This window comes from Physeter macrocephalus, chromosome 14 (genome assembly GCF_002837175.3).
Source record: "Physeter macrocephalus isolate SW-GA chromosome 14, ASM283717v5, whole genome shotgun sequence".
Classification (NCBI taxonomy): Eukaryota; Metazoa; Chordata; class Mammalia; order Artiodactyla; family Physeteridae; genus Physeter; species Physeter macrocephalus.
In genome coordinates, this window is record NC_041227.1 from 1,421,555 (window position 1) to 1,436,792 (window position 15,238).

Below are 15,238 nucleotides of genomic sequence, written 5' to 3' on the forward strand. Positions count from 1 at the left end.
GAGGCCAGAAAGTGTTGGTTGGGGAACTCTAGAAATGCCAGGGTTGGGGGTCTGCCCTCCCTGGGGGACAGCGGGGAGGCGGGGGGGCGCCAGCTGCCCCCCACCACGTGGGGGTGCGCGCAGCACCTGGGGAGACAGCGCCAGTGTGGAGGAGAGGCCGGGCTTGGCAGGGCCAGGCCGTCTGTGCCTCGGTTCCGTCCTCTAGGTGTGGGCGCAGAGAGCACCTGCTGGGGCCTCGGCGCTGCGCTGAGGGTCCCGGACGTGCTGGCTGTTTTGCGGCCGGGATGCCCTGTGCAGGTCCGCCCTGCCCGTCCCGGTTCTGGGCCACGCACCCTCCAAGCTGGCCCGCTCGGGGCTCCCCGGGCAGGCCTCCTGGTCCTGGCATGCCCGCCAGTCTGCTGGGTTATGAGGTCATGGTCACTGGCCTGGCCGTCCAGACCTATCTGGGCGCTCGGCCATGTGGCCAGTGCCCCAGGAGGGTCAGCTGGTGGCTCGAGGGAAGCGGCAGGAAGTGTGGCTGGGCTGGCCAGGCTCTGGCTGCAGGGCCCGGCAGCCAGGACAGGTGCAGGGGCTGGGCCGGAGGTGGCCCCTTGAGCTGGGCTCCCGCGGAGGAGAGGGTGGGGCGTCCGGGATGGCCTCCCCACTGAGCGTCCTCGGGCCGGCACAGGCCCCACCTCTCCTCGTGGGAACCGCGAGACCCTGCCTCTCTCTGCTTGTTGCTTTGCTCAGAGGACGTGGGGCCGGAGGGGCCACCCGTGCCCAGGGCTGGGGGCCGTTCGTCCTCAGTGCTCTGGCCATCCTGGCACACTCGTCTGCTCACGCTGGGCACGCACAGACACCCCCGCCACCCCACACTGACTCCCCCAGGCTCTGGTGGCCCCCAAGGCTTCTGTCCTCTGTCTGCTTTTTTTTTTTGGCCGCGTTAGGTGTTGCGCGGGCTTTCTCTAGTCGCGGTGAGCGGAGGCTACTCTTCGATGTGTTGCGCGGGCCCCTCATCGCAGTGGCCTCTCTTGTGGAGCACGGGCTCTAGGCGCACGGGCCTCAGCAGTTGTGGCTCGTGGGCTCCAGAATGCAGGCTCAGTAGTTGTGGCGCACGGGCTTAGCTGCTCCGCGGCATGTGGGATCCTCCTGGACCAGGGCTCGAACCCGTGTCCCCTGCGTTGGCAGGCGGATTCCTAACCCCTGCGCCACCAGGGAAGCCCCCTCTGTCTGGTTTTAAACAAACGCCATGGCATTGGTTTCTGGCCACACAGCTCACACCTGAGACTAAACTGTTTGGGTGTCGGGGTCCCCGTGGGATAAACCCCACTTCCTGCGGCCTGGGACTGCCAATCTGGCCTGACCTGGGCCAGGCTGCAGGGAGGATGCGGTGGGGGCAGGGCCTAAAAACCCCCCTTCAAGGCCGGGGGCCCAAGACAGCCCCTGGGCGGTCGGGGGATGGTCTCTGAATCCCCCCAGGCCCAGCTCCGTTGAGGTGCCGGGCCACATGGGCACTTGCCCTTCACTGTAGCCGGTGAGCTCCTACAGAGCCGTCGGAGCCCTTCCACCCCTACCCAGCCCCTGAAAGTCCCCCTGCTCTGCTCCACACACACCTGTGTGTTGGGCTCCCGGCCCCGCAGTCAGGGTCCCTGGGGCCTGTGCCTGCCCTCTCTACATTTCATCGTTTTATTTTTCTTTCCAGCAGTGGCTCTTCCACTCCGGGAGTTGCATCCACACGTGGCTTGTTTTCAGGCTCCCGTTGTGTGGGTGGCCAGTCTTATTTACCCAGTTGGGGGCTTGAGTAGACACGCCTGCCCGGCCGGCCCCCCTGCTGCGGCGTTCCTCTTTATCGAGGCTTCCAGATGGGGTCTCTGCAGAGAGGGCAAACCTGGGGGTGCCGGGGCAACTGGATTCAGCACACAGGGCCCTCCCTGAAGGCCGGCCCAGCAGTCTGGGCTGGGGGGTCCAGGAGGGTGGGGAGCTGGCCCGGCCGCCTCGTCTAGGAGGGGCTTCCTGCCGCCGCCCAGCCATGGCCCGGGAATCGGCACAGGGCCCTGCTTCCTGTGGGGCCAGGGCTGAGTCACAGGCTGCCCGGTGCCCTGGCCCAGCGGCTGGGGGCTGGGCCCCTCCTTCCCCAGGCAGGGGCACAGGGCCTGGCCTGGGGCTCCCCAGCCCCGAGATGGGCCAGGGCAGAGGGGGCGTGTGCTGGCCCTGATGACCTTGTGCTCCCAGGGGCTCCCGCCCCAGCCCAATCCCTGGGACGTGGGTGTCTGAGCCCAGGAGGCTGCCGACCAGCTGTCACCTCCTGCACCACCCCCGTCCCTGGGGCTACAGAGACCCTCACGGGGTCTGCAGCACCGGGTTCCTCTCTGGCCCTCCCTGTATTTCCTGACTCCGGCCCCGCCCATGTTCGCTCCCCTCCCTACACCTCCACCTCTGGGCACCAGTGTGTGTGGTGTGGCTCTGGGTGGTGCCTCTGCAGCATCCCTGCCCGGTGGCTGCCGGCTTCTGCTGGCCTCTTCCCTTTCAGGACTTTCAGAGCCTTCACACCGTTTTCAAAGGGCCTGAACCCTGAGCCCTGGTCTCCGACTTCTGCTGTGTTTGTCTCACTGCCTCATGTCCACCCAGGGCCCCCAGCTCTGGCCCCAGGGCTCTGCAGCCTCCTGCCACCCCCCACCCCCGCCAGGCGGCGGTCACAGGGCGGATCCCCTCCCGGTGAGCCCTGGCCCTCCGAGGTCAGGCTGCGTGTGGGGGCCGTCAGGGGAGCCGTGGCCGAGAGGCGGGTCCGGCTGCTGTCCTGGAGACGTGCCTGCCCCAGAATAGCCAGATTTTTAAAAATAACTCAGGAGGCTTTTGTTTGGCTTTTGCTTTAAAAGCCTGTTTTTCCTTTTGCACAGAACTCTGTAGCAGCGGGAAAGGTCAGCCGGCGTTGGCAGCCGAGTGGAGCCGAGCGGGCAGGGGTGGCATGGGGAGGGCCGTGTCCAGAGAGGCCAGGGGTCTGCTCCCGCCCCCGGGTCACGCCCAGGGCGGCTGTGTGGCCCTGGGAACCAGGACCAGGTCGGGGACAGACGGGGAGAGCTGAGCGCATGCCTTCCCGTCACTCCAGCCTGGGCCGGGGCCCCTGTGTGACAGCCAGATGACCAGGTGGACAGATGGACAGAAGGCAAGGGTCTTCCTTGGAGCGCACCCAGCGTGCCGGCCTGGGGGCGGAAGTTTCCATGCTGCCCGTGTCCCGCCCGTCAGCATCTCCGAGTCAGTGTTTGCGCAAGTGCTCTCAGCTGGGAAAAATGCGACCGGCCCGTCGACCTGGGGGGAGGGACAGAGCTGGCCAGCGGAGGGTGCAGCCTGGTGGCCTCGCTCAGGGAAAGGCGGGGGTGGGCCCCAGGGGGCTCGGGAGGCTTTAATCTCCTTGGGGGCCTTCAGTGCGGGCCGTGCTGCCGCCCCCAGAGCAGCTTATGTCCACGTCCACCGCACACCCAGGCCCCCACGCCGCCATGGCCCCCTTTCTCACGAAGACCCCTCCTGGCACAGGGGCCATCTGAGATCCCCAGGGCTCCCTGGAATGCCTGAGAGTTGGCCAAATCGCCTGCCGGGTGTAGGGTCCATCCCCCCAGAGGCTTGAGCCCCTCCCCTGATGGGGCAGGGCAAAGTGGAAGATGCCCTCAGGGCCTGGCAGGGGGTGAATAGGCCCTAATCCCCCCCCAACACCCAGGGAAAGGCCATTCTTGGCCTGACTTGGGCCCCTCCCTGTAAACTCCAGACCTTCCGGAAATGGGCGTGTCTCAGGGCCCCGGGAAGTTATGCCCCCTGCCCCCCGCCCCACCCTGCCACGCCTGGATTCTTAGCAGGCTGGCCTCCTGAGGGATGGGGCCATGAGGTGTCCAGGCTCCCCCCACCGTCCCTCGAGGGGCTCGTCCCAGCGGCCTCAGGCCGACCGGGGGTGGGGGTGACTGTGCGCCTTGGGCGGCCCTGGAGGGGTTCCCCGCTCTGCCCCATGTGGCCATAGGCTCGGGGCCCGGCCATAGGCTCGGGGCCCGGCTGGCTGACCGAAGATCAGCTGGTCCGGGGCACAAGTCCAGAGCAGTGGACACCAGAAGGGAACCTGCTCCCCTGGGCTGGGCAGGGCCCACTGAGGGGACGGCGGGCGGCCGGAGGCGTGACGTTGCCCTCAAGGCTGGTGGACGGTTCAGAGCCCACCTAGGGGTGGCCCTGTGAGCAGGTCTGGCATGGGGGTGTGGGCTGGGGGTCTCCAAGGGGGGCACAGGCGCCGTCCACGGATGGCGTGCTCACTAGCTGTGTCGCTGCCCCACATCTGGGGCCCCCACTCTCCCCGTGTGCAGGGTGGGTGCCCAGGTCTCCCACTGGCCCTGCCCGGCTTTCCTTGGAGCCCAAACTTCACGCACGGAGACCAGCCTGGATGATGGCCCCGTCTTCGGCTTTGGGGCGGGGGAGGGCTTCACTGGCCCTCAGAGCTGTTGAGGTCTGGAAACCATGGTCCCTACCCCGTGGTCACCACGCAGGGCAGGCTGAGGCTGGCTGGGCAGCAGGGTGCTACCCCCAGAGGTGTGTGGGGGGTGCACAGCCAATGTGTGCTCCGCCCACGTGCCCACCCTCTCCGGGGTCTCGGTGGCCCATCACCGAGGCCACAGGCAGGGCAGGTGCTTCTGCCTGAGCCCATGGGCTGTTCTCAGTGGCCCCAGAGCCCTTTCCTCGGGCCTGTGCCAGGTGGGGCTGGGGGCCCCAAGGCTAGGACCTGCCAGGCTGCAGGGCCGGGGGCAGTCAGCCAAGGAGGGGCCCCACCAAGCCCCCAGGGGCACAGGACACGGGGACATCCAGGGATGCTGACCTCTGGCCGGGAGGAGAAGAGAGACGAGGGATGGGCCCCTCCCTGGGAGTGAGGTCAGGCCGAGACCCAGGGAGAGAGCAGCAGGTGGGCCCTGGGGGGTTCTGGATGCCTCTGGAAGAGCAGTCTCCCCGCTCCCTGGCCAGGTGCTCCGACAGGCCGGGGCTGGGTTGGCAGGGTTTCCCCGCGCCAGCTTTGGGAGGGCCCGTTTTCGTCTGTCTCCCCGCTGGGGGCTCCTGACAGCAGCAGGCAGAGGCTGGGCCCTGGGTGCTCCATGCTGGCTGCCCCTGCAGGCCAGTCAGCGGGTGAAACGGGGGGGTCCTCAGTTGGCTCTGAAGATGACGGGGGCCCCCATCCCAGGACGGGTTCACTGGCCTGCTGTGCGAGGAGGCCAGGCTCCTGGGAGCTTGGGACACTGTCTGGCCCTCTTCCCAGGCCGGCCACCAGAGCTCTGGGGACAGTGGGATGAGCCCCTGCCTCGGCCTTGCCCAGCCCCACTGCCCGGGCCCAGGAGACAGGCTGCCCGCGTGTGCCCCGTCTGACTCCAGTCCCTGTCAGGCCTGTGTGCAGACTCACAGCAGAGTTCTCCAAGCTCCTGGGGTGGGGCTGGGGAGGCAGGTGGGGCTGGGCCCTAAGGCACCCCCAGGCCCGAGAGGGGAGCCCTCCGGAGATGCTGGGTTCCGCCGGTCACCTCTGTGTCCTGCCGGTCACCTCTGTGTCCTGGTGCAGGCCTCAGTGGCCGGCCAGCGAGCGAGGGGCTGTTCCCTGAGCCAGCTGGCCCTCTCACCTGGGTGTGCCTGGCCCTTGAGGGCAAACACACAGATGTCCACTGTGAGCCCCGCCTCACGGCGTGGGGCTGGCCCTCCAGGTATGGGGGGGCCCAGGTGGCATGGAAGGGATCTCAGGGGCGTCCATACACTCACCGCCCTGCAGGTTTTCCACGTGGCCTACGTGCTCATCAAGTTTGCCAACTCCCCTCGGCCAGACCTTTGGGTGCTAGAACGGTCCACGGACTTCGGCCACACCTACCAGCCATGGCAGTATTTCGCCTGTGAGTCTCCCGGGGCCAGGGGTGTTCCCTGGGGTGGGCCGCACGCTCTCTCAGGGTCTCCGGACAGCAGGCCTGCCCTCACGCCCGGCTTCTGCGTGGGTCAGGGCTGTCGGGTGCATGCCCCCGAAGGCTGGTGGGGGTTCAGTGGCTTGTGTCCCTGAAGCGGGCATGGCCGGGTCCAGGGGCCCTTGGTATCAGGAGTCTCTCGTGCCATCTCCAGGTTCGCTCTGGACTGGCCTTATGCTCCGGCAGCTCCTGAGGTGACAGAGGCGGCGGCCAGCTTAGCTGCCCGGTCAGGAGAGCACGGGAGCCCTGCACCCCTGCTCACTGGCCGGCCGTTCCATGTGCCACCCTGACCAGTCATGTCGATGGGGATGCTTCGATTGGGCGGGCCTGGGACACGTGTCCCCCCAAACTCCAAGGCCCGAGAGTGAGTGCAGGGCGGTCAGTCCTATAAAGGACAGTCAGGAACGGTCCCCCAAGGATGGGGATGGCAGGGGCCGCCCAGGGGACACGCTTGTTCTCTGCAGAGAGAGGGACACGCAAGGCAGTCCGGGCTCGGGGCAGGGCTCCGGCTGAGCCCTGGCCTTGCCCTCCTGCGGAGCTCCCCTGTCCTCCCAAGTGCCACAGTCCTCAACAAAACCTCGCGGCTGGGTGGCGTTCCCGCCTCGCGGTTCATGCTGCCTCCCGGTTGAGGCCGCGAGGCTCCGGGGAAGTCCGGGCGTGCAGGGCAGCAGGCCGCTGCTGTCGGGCCTCCTCTGCCCTCACCCTCCTCACCGTCCGGCGGTTCCCGCAGCCTCCAAGAGGGACTGCCTGGAGCGGTTCGGGCCGCGGACACTGGAGCGCATCTTGGGGGACGACGACGTCATCTGCAGCACCGAGTATTCGCGGATCGTGCCCCTGGAGAATGGCGAGGTGGGCGGGGCGGCGCGGGAAGGGGGTGCGGCCGGGCGGTCCCTGCCGAAGCCACGCCCACGTCTGACCCGGGCCCCTCCGCAGATCGTGGTGTCCCTGGTGAACGGGCGCCCAGGGGCCATGAACTTCTCCTACTCGCCGCTGCTGCGTGATTTCACCAAAGCCACCAACATCCGCCTGCGCTTCCTGCGCACCAACACGCTGCTGGGCCACCTCATGGGCAAGGCGCTGCGGGACCCCACGGTCACCCGCAGGGTGAGCAGGCAGGCGGGGCTTTGGAGGCTGATGTGGGCGGGGCCCCGTGGGCTCGGGGCTGATGTGGGCGGGGCCCCGTGGGCTCGGGGCTGGTGTGGGCGGGGCCCCGTGGGCTCGGGCTTGGGAAATGGGGGCAGGTGTGGGCGGGCGCTGACTTACCCGGGCGGGCGCAGTACTATTACAGCATCAAGGACATCAGCATCGGCGGCCGCTGCGTCTGCCACGGGCACGCGGATGTCTGTGATGCCAAAGACCCCGCAGACCCCTTCAGGTGAGACCCGTAGCTCCCTGCCCAGCCTGAAGGAGAGGAGGCCTGGTTCCATTGCCTACCATGTCCCCCGCCCTTGTGACCTGCACTGGCCCCTCACTGCTCGGCCTCAGTTTCCCCGTGTGCACTGTGAGGTGGAAGGGCAGTGCCTGGAGCCTGGCTTGGGCCTGTTTGCCCTGCTGCCGGCAGAGGTGGAGTCTTGCCTGGACCTGCAAGCCAGCTGCCCCTCCACCCCAGCTGCCCCCAGCAGAAGCCCCCGGCCCTGTGGAGGGGAGTCAGTGAGAGAGGTAATCCGCCTGAGGCTGCATGTTTCTGTTCTCTGGGATAGGGGAAGCTCCCCCGCCCTCCTTGACAACACAAACGATAACACTCCCTGCTGCCCCCAGCCGTGATCACACCCCATCACAGGCAGGGGCCAAGGCGCAGGACAGAGTAACCCAGAGACCCCCATCTGACATGCCCAGTGCTCCTGCAGCTGGGACAGCTGAGGGCTCTGAGCCCCACCCAGAGTCAGCCAATAAGGCAGGGCCCAGGAATCTTCATCTTTAACAAGCTGCCACCAGATGCTACTTGCTTAAGTGGCTCCAGCTGCCCTAAATTCAGCGGTGAGCACGCAGCTCAGTTATCAGCTGGAGCGTGGCCCTGAGCCACCCCTCCTCCTGGCTCGCAGCCTCGGTGGCGGGGTTCGTTCATTTGCTCGTTCCTCCCTCCCTCCTTTTTCCCTTCCCTCTTTCCTTCTTTCTTCTCTCCCTTCCCCCCTCCTTTCCTTCCTTGCTCCCATCCGTCAGCAGCTGTGTGTGGCGCTCACACACGCTGCCCCAGGAGCACCTGTTCTGGGCAGGCCTGTGCCCAGCGCAGAGGTGCCGGTGGGGCTGAGTGCGCTGGGGGTCTTAAAGCAGGTCCAGGGCTGGACAGGAGGTGCTGGGAGAGGAAGCAGAGCCTGTGATGGGGAGCCCGTGACCAGGCTCCCCCAGCCCCCGCCCCCGAGGGGCACCTCCAGCAGGGTCTCCGTCCCTCTCCTTCCACCCCCCGACCCCGGAAGCTCTCTCCCACCTCCGTCGCCACGGCCATCGTTCTGAGTGCTGACTACCCGCCCAGTCTGTACTGAGCCCCCCGTTCATTCTCCCCCATCCCTTGGTTTGGAAGTTACATGTTTTGTTTCTATTGGTGTTTTCGTTGAGTCAGGTTAACAAAATGCCAGAGGCTGGGTGACTTACAAACAACAGAGATTTACTTCTTGCAGTCCTGGAGGCTGCCGAGGGCCCCCTTTCCTAGTTCATAGATGGCTGTCTTCTGGCTGTGTCCTCACAGTGGGGAAGGGGTGAGGGAGCTCTCAGGGGTCTTCTTATAAGGATGCTAGTCCCATTGACGAGGGCTCCACCCTCACTTCCCAAAGGCCCTGCCTCCAAACACCATCACTTTCGGGGTTGGATTTCACATGTGAATTTTGGGTGGACACGAACATTCAGTCTGTGGCAATTGGTGATCACCCTTACATTTCTTTTCTAGTTCTGTTGGTTGCAGTGGTAGCCCTCCCTCTTCAACAGGCATACTTGACCTCGCCAAATGCAGATTTAACTAGTTGTCTCCCTGATGACCCAGGGCCCCAGAACACTAACCCCAGGCACGGTATCTGCACCCAGCAATGGATCCATCCCCTTGACTGCCCGTTCCTTTTCTCTGTCCTTCCTTGGCTCCCAGTGCATCCCTGGGGACTCAGTTTCCTTTTCCTTTAGTACTTTGCATGAGAGTCTGTTAGTCATTGAATGGCTGTTATGCCCTCACTCTTGGGTGATAGTTTAGCTGGCTGTAGAATTCCTGGTTGATGGCTGGCCGTGTCTCTTAACACTTGGGAAATGTCATTTCAGTCTCTTGGCGTCTTTCGGTGGTTGGGAGAGTCTGCTGTCATCTGCACCATTGTCCCTCTGTGGGTTTTATGCCTCTTCTAGGTGTTTCTGTGATCTTGCCTCAGTGCTCTGCAGGTTTACTCTGCATTGTTGAGTAGTGGACACGTTTCCTGTTGCTCAAGGGTTGTGCTTTTTGAATTTAAAAATATGTGTCTTTGTTACTTCAGGACCATTTTTGGCCGTTGGCCCTCTAGGACTCTCGGCTCTCCCCTCGCTCCCTCTTTTCTCTTTCTGGAATTCCTGTTATACAGGTGGGAACGTGGGTGGTTTCCTTCGGTCTCGGGACTTCTTGTATTCCCACCTCTGCCTCCTGGGCTGCTCCCTGGATGGCTTCTCCAGTTCATTGAATCTCTCTTCAGCTGTGTCTGATCCGCTGTGTAGCCCATCCTTTTGAGTCTTTCATTTCAGTCATTTTATTTTTCATTTATAGAAGTTCTGATTGGTTCTTTGGTCACACCTCTTTTTCATAGCATTGTGGTTTTTATTATGTCTTAGATTCTTTTGTAAAATCTTTAAACACTCTCTTTTTATGGTTTCTACTCAATTGCTCCATTAAGTGAAGCTCCTGGGGTGCAGCCCTGCTGTTGGTTGCGTCGGCTGACCCTCTTGGGTTGTTTCTCTGCAGGTTCTTCAGCGGGGCTTCATCCGTGTGATGGCCGTGTGCCCTGGATTGGGAAGAATCCCTCCAGCGTGGTTTTTCAAGGGCTTTTGACAGACACCCCACTTTTTGTTGATTTCTTGGTTTAGGGGTGCCCTGACTATGTAGATTCTTGAAAAACCAAACACCGGCCACAGGTTCTCGGTTACGGATCCTCGGCGCTTCCTGTGATGACCTCTCTGTGGCAGGTTATTCCTGCTTCCTTCCTGAACACCAAGGAGCGGTGGGGCTGAGTCCTAGGGCCCTGCAGCCCCTCCTGGGGGAGGGGCTAGAGAATGATTTGGAGGTCTGGGTCTCTTCTTCTTGGTCTGGCTCCTGGGGGCTGCTCAGGGCTGCTCAGGATGTGCACAGCACTGCAGCTGTGGTGCTGACCCAGGACCGAGGGGCAAACGGCCCGGGGATGGGGCTCTGATTCCTGCTCCCCACCTTGGCTGAGCTGTGGAGGTGTGTGCCGGAGATGGGGTTCTGTGCAGTAGGTGGCTGCAGCCTCGGTCCTCAGCTGCGGCCAGCTGTCCCCCTGCCCACTGAGCCAACGGGAGCTGCTCTCCAGGACAGCAGGCAGGATTCCAGCTCTCTGACTGGTGTCCACCCCTGGCTGGAAGAGGAAGCTGTTCTTGGCCGCTTGCTCCTGGGGAGGTGCCCTAGATACATGGGGGCGTCTGGCTGAGCCCAGGGCTGCCTGCTGAGTGAGACCTGGGCCTCAGAGCTGGCCCAGGAAAGCCGTAGACTTGGCCTCGGGCCCTGGCCGTGGTGGAGAGGGCATAGCTAAATCCTGAAGGGCCCAGGGTTCCAGGCTGACCTGCGGACAGGGGCCACCCGCGCTGACCGCTCAACGCCCTGCCCCAGCTCCCACCCTCCGTGAAGGCCCTGCACAGCCCCGCCTTTCTCGTGTCCCTGTGGGTCCACGGTGGGTCTGAGCGCTTTCTGTGCCCGCGTGCCCCCCACAGGCTGCAGTGCGCCTGCCAGCACAACACGTGTGGGAGCTCCTGTGACCGCTGCTGCCCCGGCTTCAACCAGCAGCCGTGGAAGCCGGCAACCACGGACAGCGCCAACGAGTGCCAGTGTGAGTGCCCCCGCACGCGCTCACACGCCAGCGCGGCGCGCACACGTGCGCTCACACGTGCGCGCACACGTCCACACAGGCTCTTGCGTGCACGTGCTGACACCCACACGGTACACTCACGCACACACACGTTCACACGTGCACACTCGATACGCAGGTATACACGCGTGTGCTTGCGCACACTTCTGTGGACGTGTGCACGTGTGCTAACAGCACGTACACGGCTCATGCGCGTTCACACACGCTTAAACACGCCCACACGCGTGCTGTTGGCGCACGGGCAGCGTGGCACGTTCTGTCCCCTGAGCCAGGCCACGTTTGGGGTCACCTGTGGCTTGCGGGACGTGCCCCAGGGGTCCCAGTCGGGCGGGGTCACGGAGGTGACCCTGCTGACAGCTGAGCCTCCGCTCTCACACGTGCGCGCACGGTGCGCGCACACGTCCACACAGGCTCTTGCGTGCACGTGCTGACACCCACACGGTACACTCACGCACACACACGTTCACACGTGCACACTCGATACGCAGGTATACACGCGTGTGCTTGCGCACACTTCTGTGGACGTGTGCACGTGTGCTAACAGCACGTACACGGCTCATGCGCGTTCACACACGCTTAAACACGCCCACACGCGTGCTGTTGGCGCACGGGCAGCGTGGCACGTTCTGTCCCCTGAGCCAGGCCACGTTTGGGGTCACCTGTGGCTTGCGGGACGTGCCCCAGGGGTCCCAGTCGGGCGGGGTCACGGAGGTGACCCTGCTGACAGCTGAGCCTCCGCTCTCCAGCCTGCAACTGCCACGGCCACGCCCACGACTGCTACTACGACCCCGAGGTGGACCGGAGCAACGCCAGCCAGAACCAGGACCGCGTCTACCGGGGCGGGGGCGTGTGCGTCGACTGCCAGGTGGGCTGGGGCTGCTGCCAGGCCGGCAGCGGGGATGGGGGGATGGGGGCTCCGGAGACCCAGGTCTCCCGGGTGGGCGGGGTCGGTGTGAGGTCAGGCGTGGGGCTGAGGATGCGGTTGGGGCCCTGGGGCTGGGGGCGGGGCTGCCCCTGGACTCAGCGGCCCTGCCCCGCCGCAGCATCACACCACCGGCATCAACTGTGAGCAGTGCCTGCCCGGCTTCTACCGCTCCCCAGACCACCCGCTCGACTCGCCCCACGCCTGCCGCCGTGAGTGGGGGCGGCCCGGGTGCGCTGGCCTGGGCGGGGGCGTTCCAAGGGGCGTCCAGGAGCAGGGTCTGCCCAGCTCGGGGTGTCCTGGGGGCCCTCGCGGCTCTGTGGGAGGCCGCGGCTCTCGTCCCACCTCCCAGGCTGGGGAGGCAGACGCCGCCCCTTCGCGGGGCCCGCCAGCCCTGGACTTGGGTTCCCCTGACTTCCCGCCCCCGCGCAGGCTGTGACTGCGAGTCGGACTTCACGGACGGGACGTGTGAGGACCTGACGGGCCGCTGCTACTGCCGGCCGAACTTCACGGGGGCGCGATGCGATGCGTGTGCCGAAGGCTTCAGCGGCTTCCCGCGCTGCCACCGTGAGGGCGCGGCCTGGGGGCGGGGGCAGGCCCTGAGCCCCTGAGCATCCCCGCCTGCTGGGCTTGGAGCCCGGGCGGGGGACCCCGGGGGGACTCTTTGGTCCTGCCCGTACCTCCGGTGATGCCGAGAGACACGGGCGGCCAGGCACTGAGCCAGCCTGGCTGACACTTGCTGTCTCCTTCCTCAGCGGTGCCCTCCTTCTCTCACAATGACACGGGAGAGCAGGTGCTGCCGGCCGGACAGATTGTGAGTAAGTGTCCCCCGAGGCCTCCATCCTGCCCTGGGCCCCACTGGAGCTGTGGGGCAAGAGGGGCCACACCCAGGCCCACAGAGAACGGGTATTTCCGTTTTGTTCACCACGTCTTGGCGGCTTTTAATTTCATGCAAATGTTACCTATTTATGCTAGAAAACCTTCAAAAACATAGGTGAGCAGAAAGCTAAAGAAGAGAGTTATGCAGAATCGCATCTCCTGCAAACAACCCCTCCTCCCTCTGCGTGCGTGCTGTTTTTATAAACATCCATGTGCGCTGCGCACGCTGTTGTGTAATTGCGTTTTCCACCCACACCATCCTGTAAACACATCATTTCATGTTCTACGTTGTGCAGACAGATGTAGCTCTTGCTTAACCTGCTCTCGATTCTTGGAAATTTAGGTTCTTTCCAGATTTTATAAAAATAGTACTACAGTAAGTCTCCTTGCAGCTAAAGCTTTCCATGAATTCTTAACTACTTCTGTAGCATACTTTCCTAGAAGAAGGCTCTGGGTCACTAGACATGCATGTTCATGGACATTCTTGGCTGTAGGTTGCCAAACCGCTCTCCTGACATAAAATCGTCTACCAGGTGGAATGGCAACGGCCGCGTCACGTGTGTTGGGTGTTGCTGTCACTACATGGCAACATTCATTATCGCAGAAACCTTCTCATTGGTTCCCTTTACCCCTTTTCGGTAGTCCTGGAATTGGGATGCGCCTTTCAGTTGACGGCTTGTTGATGTCTAATTGGCCGGCATTTTCCTTTCACAGCAGTACAAAATAGTGGTGTGTACTATAATTGGTTGTGTCTTAGATCAGCTGGCATTTGGTATTTCCTTGGTTTTAGCTGCGTTTCTTTGTCTCGTTTGCAAGGTTGAATCTTCCTTTTTTTTTAACGCCTAAGTATTTACTTACGAATATATTTTGTTTACTTATTTATATATATATTTTTTGTCAGCCGCACCATGCAGCATGTAGAGAACTTCCCCAACCAGGGACCAAACCCGCCCCCCCTGCAGCGGCAGCACGGAGTCTTAACCGCTGGACCGCCAGGGAGGTCCAAGTTTGAATCGTCTCTTGTGTTTCTTGGCTCGTGTTGATTTCACTTGTGAATTTCCCATCGGAGGTTGTGGCTCAGTTTTCTTTTCACTCGTTTGCTGCTATGAACTCTTTCTGTATTAACTATATTATCTGTTCCTCACGCATCATGTGCTTTTCTCCCGGTGGGTAATTTGCCCTTCCTGTTATTTTTTTCACGTGAATCTGTTGACCTGGTTCTTCCTGGTGTCTGACTCGGTCTTATCTCATTGGAGGTCCCTAAAACCCAGCTATTCGCGTATCTCTTGGTTCTTTGGCGGTTTTCTTTTTGACGTTTAAATGTTTAGTTTTTCATCGTGGGGTAAACCAGGGGTCAGCAGATTTTTTCTGAAAAGGGCCAGACAGTAAATGTTTTAGACTTAGAGGGCCGTGTGTTCCCTGTTGCAAAGCTTCAGCTCTGCTGTTGTATGTTGCAGCTTGGAAGTAGCCATGGACCATGTGCAAGTGAATGTGCATGGCTGTGTTCCAATAAAACGTTATAAACCAGGCACAGGCGCCTTGGACTGCAGTTTGCCAATCCCTGGTATAAACTGTTGAAAATCCCTCCTTTCTCCACTGGCCCTTGGCGAGCACTCGGTAATTGTGCTGGTGTGGCATTTCACTTTTAATCTGTGAACCGTAGGATGAATTCTACTGATAACCTTCCTACTGTGGACCCGGCATTGAACATAAACGTTTTGCGTCTATATTCGTGAGTGAGGCTGGGTGAAAGCCTTCTTGTTGTTTTTTTGGTACCATCTTGTTTTGGTTTTGTAATTCACCTTGTAGAATACTTGAAAAACAATCCATACTTCGTTATGCTCCAGAGCAGTTTAAAAATCATAGGAATTATCGGGCTTCCCTGGTGGCGCAGTGGTTAAGAATCCGCCTGCCAATGCAGGGGACACGGGTTCGAGCCCTGGTCCGGGAAGAGCCCACATGCCGCAGACCAACTAAGCCCGTGCGCCACAACTACTGAGTCTGTGCTCTAGAGCCCCCGAGCCACGACTACTGAGCCTGTGCGCCTAGAGCCCGTGCTCTGCAACAAGAGAAGCCACCACAATGAGAAGCCCATGCACCACAACAAAGAGTAGCCTCCACTCGCCACAACTAGAGAAAGCCCGCGTGCAGCAACGAAGACACAATGCAGTCAAAAATAAACAAATAAATAAATTTTTTAAAAAATCACAGGAGGGCTTCCCTGGTGGCGCAGTGGTTGGGGGTCCGCCTGCCGATGCGGGGGGCGCGGGTTCGTGCCCCGGTCCGGGAGGATCCTGCATGCCGCGGAGCGGCTGGGCCCGTGGGCTGTGGCCGCTGGGCCTGCGCGTCCGGAGCCTGTGCTCTGCGGCGGGGGAGGCCGCGGCGGTGAGAGGCCCGCGTACCACTAAAAAAAAAAAAAAAAAAAAAAAAAAAAAAAAAATCACAGGAATTATCAATTT

The 15,238-nt window shown here is 62.2% G+C and overlaps 1 protein-coding gene across 1 annotated transcript in view; it reads left to right on the forward strand.

The window, feature by feature from the left end:
• LAMA5 (laminin subunit alpha 5) overlaps positions 1–15,238 on the forward strand; it is a 52,685-nt gene that overhangs the window by 8,625 nt on the left and 28,822 nt on the right. The window contains exons 3-11 of the mRNA XM_024128365.2: positions 5,756–5,873; positions 6,670–6,788; positions 6,873–7,043; positions 7,217–7,314; positions 10,824–10,939; positions 11,725–11,843; positions 12,022–12,112; positions 12,333–12,467; positions 12,656–12,718. Coding sequence (XP_023984133.1) covers positions 5,756–5,873; positions 6,670–6,788; positions 6,873–7,043; positions 7,217–7,314; positions 10,824–10,939; positions 11,725–11,843; positions 12,022–12,112; positions 12,333–12,467; positions 12,656–12,718 — 1,030 coding nt within the window. The remainder of the gene's footprint in view (positions 1–5,755; positions 5,874–6,669; positions 6,789–6,872; positions 7,044–7,216; positions 7,315–10,823; positions 10,940–11,724; positions 11,844–12,021; positions 12,113–12,332; positions 12,468–12,655; positions 12,719–15,238) is intronic.